This window comes from Hakea prostrata, chromosome 2 (assembly GCF_041222555.1).
Source record: "Hakea prostrata isolate BN-2017 chromosome 2, UWA_Hpros_2, whole genome shotgun sequence".
Lineage (NCBI taxonomy): Eukaryota > Viridiplantae > Streptophyta > Magnoliopsida > Proteales > Proteaceae > Hakea > Hakea prostrata.
The window spans coordinates 15,137,267-15,138,553 of record NC_142601.1 but is presented as its reverse complement, the minus strand read 5'-3'; the positions used below and the strand labels follow the sequence as shown (position 1 = coordinate 15,138,553).

General features: G+C 38.2%; 1 protein-coding gene across 1 annotated transcript; it reads left to right on the top strand.

The window, feature by feature from the left end:
• LOC149023867 (uncharacterized) lies at window positions 1-884 on the top strand. Its single transcript, XM_089143369.1, has 3 exons — window positions 1-306; window positions 399-488; window positions 576-884. Exons 1-3 carry the CDS (start codon window positions 1-3, stop codon window positions 882-884), a joined length of 705 nt encoding a protein of 234 aa, XP_088999495.1.
• The last annotated feature ends 403 nt before the right edge of the window (window positions 885-1,287 follow it).

Genomic DNA, 1,287 nt, shown 5'->3' with positions numbered 1-1,287 from the left:
ATGACGATCTGGAGGGCAAAAGAGGTAGCAATGTACAAGGTGTTAAGGTCATACAAGAAGTCATACAAATTACTACCTGGATATGCGAAGCTACTAGATGAGTATGTTAGTGGAACTTATATGTTTCTGCAATATGAGGAAAGAGAAACCCCACCTTTGTTTAAGAAAGTATTCATTTGTTTCCAAGCATGTAAAGAGGGGTTTAAGAAAGGATGTTGCCCTCTTCTATTCATTGATGGTTGCCACTTAGAGGGCAAGTACGGGGGAATTTGTCCTTTGGCTATCTCAGTTGATGGGAACAATGATGTACTTCCAATAGCAATTGGGGTGGTAGAGTCTGAGAACAAAGAAAGTTGGCTTTACTTCCTTGAGTGTTTATGTTATGTTGTGCCTTTCAGTTGGATACATTGGAAGATGCATGCGTCACCTCATTTCTGATAGAAAAAAAGTACCAATCCTACTGTTATATGTTGGAATTCTTGGAATTTGTAATACAAACTTTATTCATATTTGTGATACAGGATTGTGTGGTATTTCCTTAATGTAATGTTTCCTCTTTCATATTTGTGATGCAGGGCCTGGCAAATGTAGTGAGTATGATCTTCCCATATGCACATCAAAGGATATATTGTAGACACTTCTATGAGAACTTTTTTTTAAATGTTATTTCCAAGCCCTCTATTAAGGTACATTTTTGGGGTGCCTGCAAGTCTTATACAAGAGCCAACTTTGATATAGAGATGGGGCATATTCATGACATAAGCCACGATGCATATGAGTGTCTTCTGAAGACACCATTACATCTATGGGCACGACATGCATTTGATGTGAGAGCTAAGAGTGACCATGTCACAAGCAACAATGTGGAGACATTCAAAAACTAGCTAGGTGACCTTAGGTATGCTCCCATCCTCTCATTCATAGACGGTTTTAGAGAAGAGTAAATGAGAAAATTGTCAGAAGGTAAGGAGAAAGCATAAAGTATAGGGTTGTTGGGCATGTTTCACCATACATAAGAACCACTTTAGACTTAATTCAACATTCAGGTAAAGAATGCATAGTCCATCCCTACAGTCAAGGAGCCTACGAGATAATTGACATGACTTCAAGAAGGTTTGTGGTAAAATTAGGGGAAAATATTGTGATTCTGGAATTTGGTTGTTAATTGGGCTACCTTGTAAGCATGTGGTAGCAATCATCTTGTTAAGGGAGGAAAACACAGAGATGTTTTGTGATGATTACTATACGGTGGAAAAGTACATTCACACCTATGATACAATAGTGGAC

Excerpts from the sequence above, each read along its gene's own strand:
- LOC149023867 (XM_089143369.1), top strand. The coding sequence starts at position 1 with ATGACGATCTGGAGGGCAAAAGAGGTAGCAATGTACAAGGTGTTAAGG. Across the intron at positions 307-398 it reads CAGTTGATGGGAACAATGAT|TTGGATACATTGGAAGATGC; the intron begins GTACTTCCAATA and ends TGTGCCTTTCAG. Across the intron at positions 489-575 it reads TGTTGGAATTCTTGGAATTT|GGCCTGGCAAATGTAGTGAG; the intron begins GTAATACAAACT and ends TTTGTGATGCAG.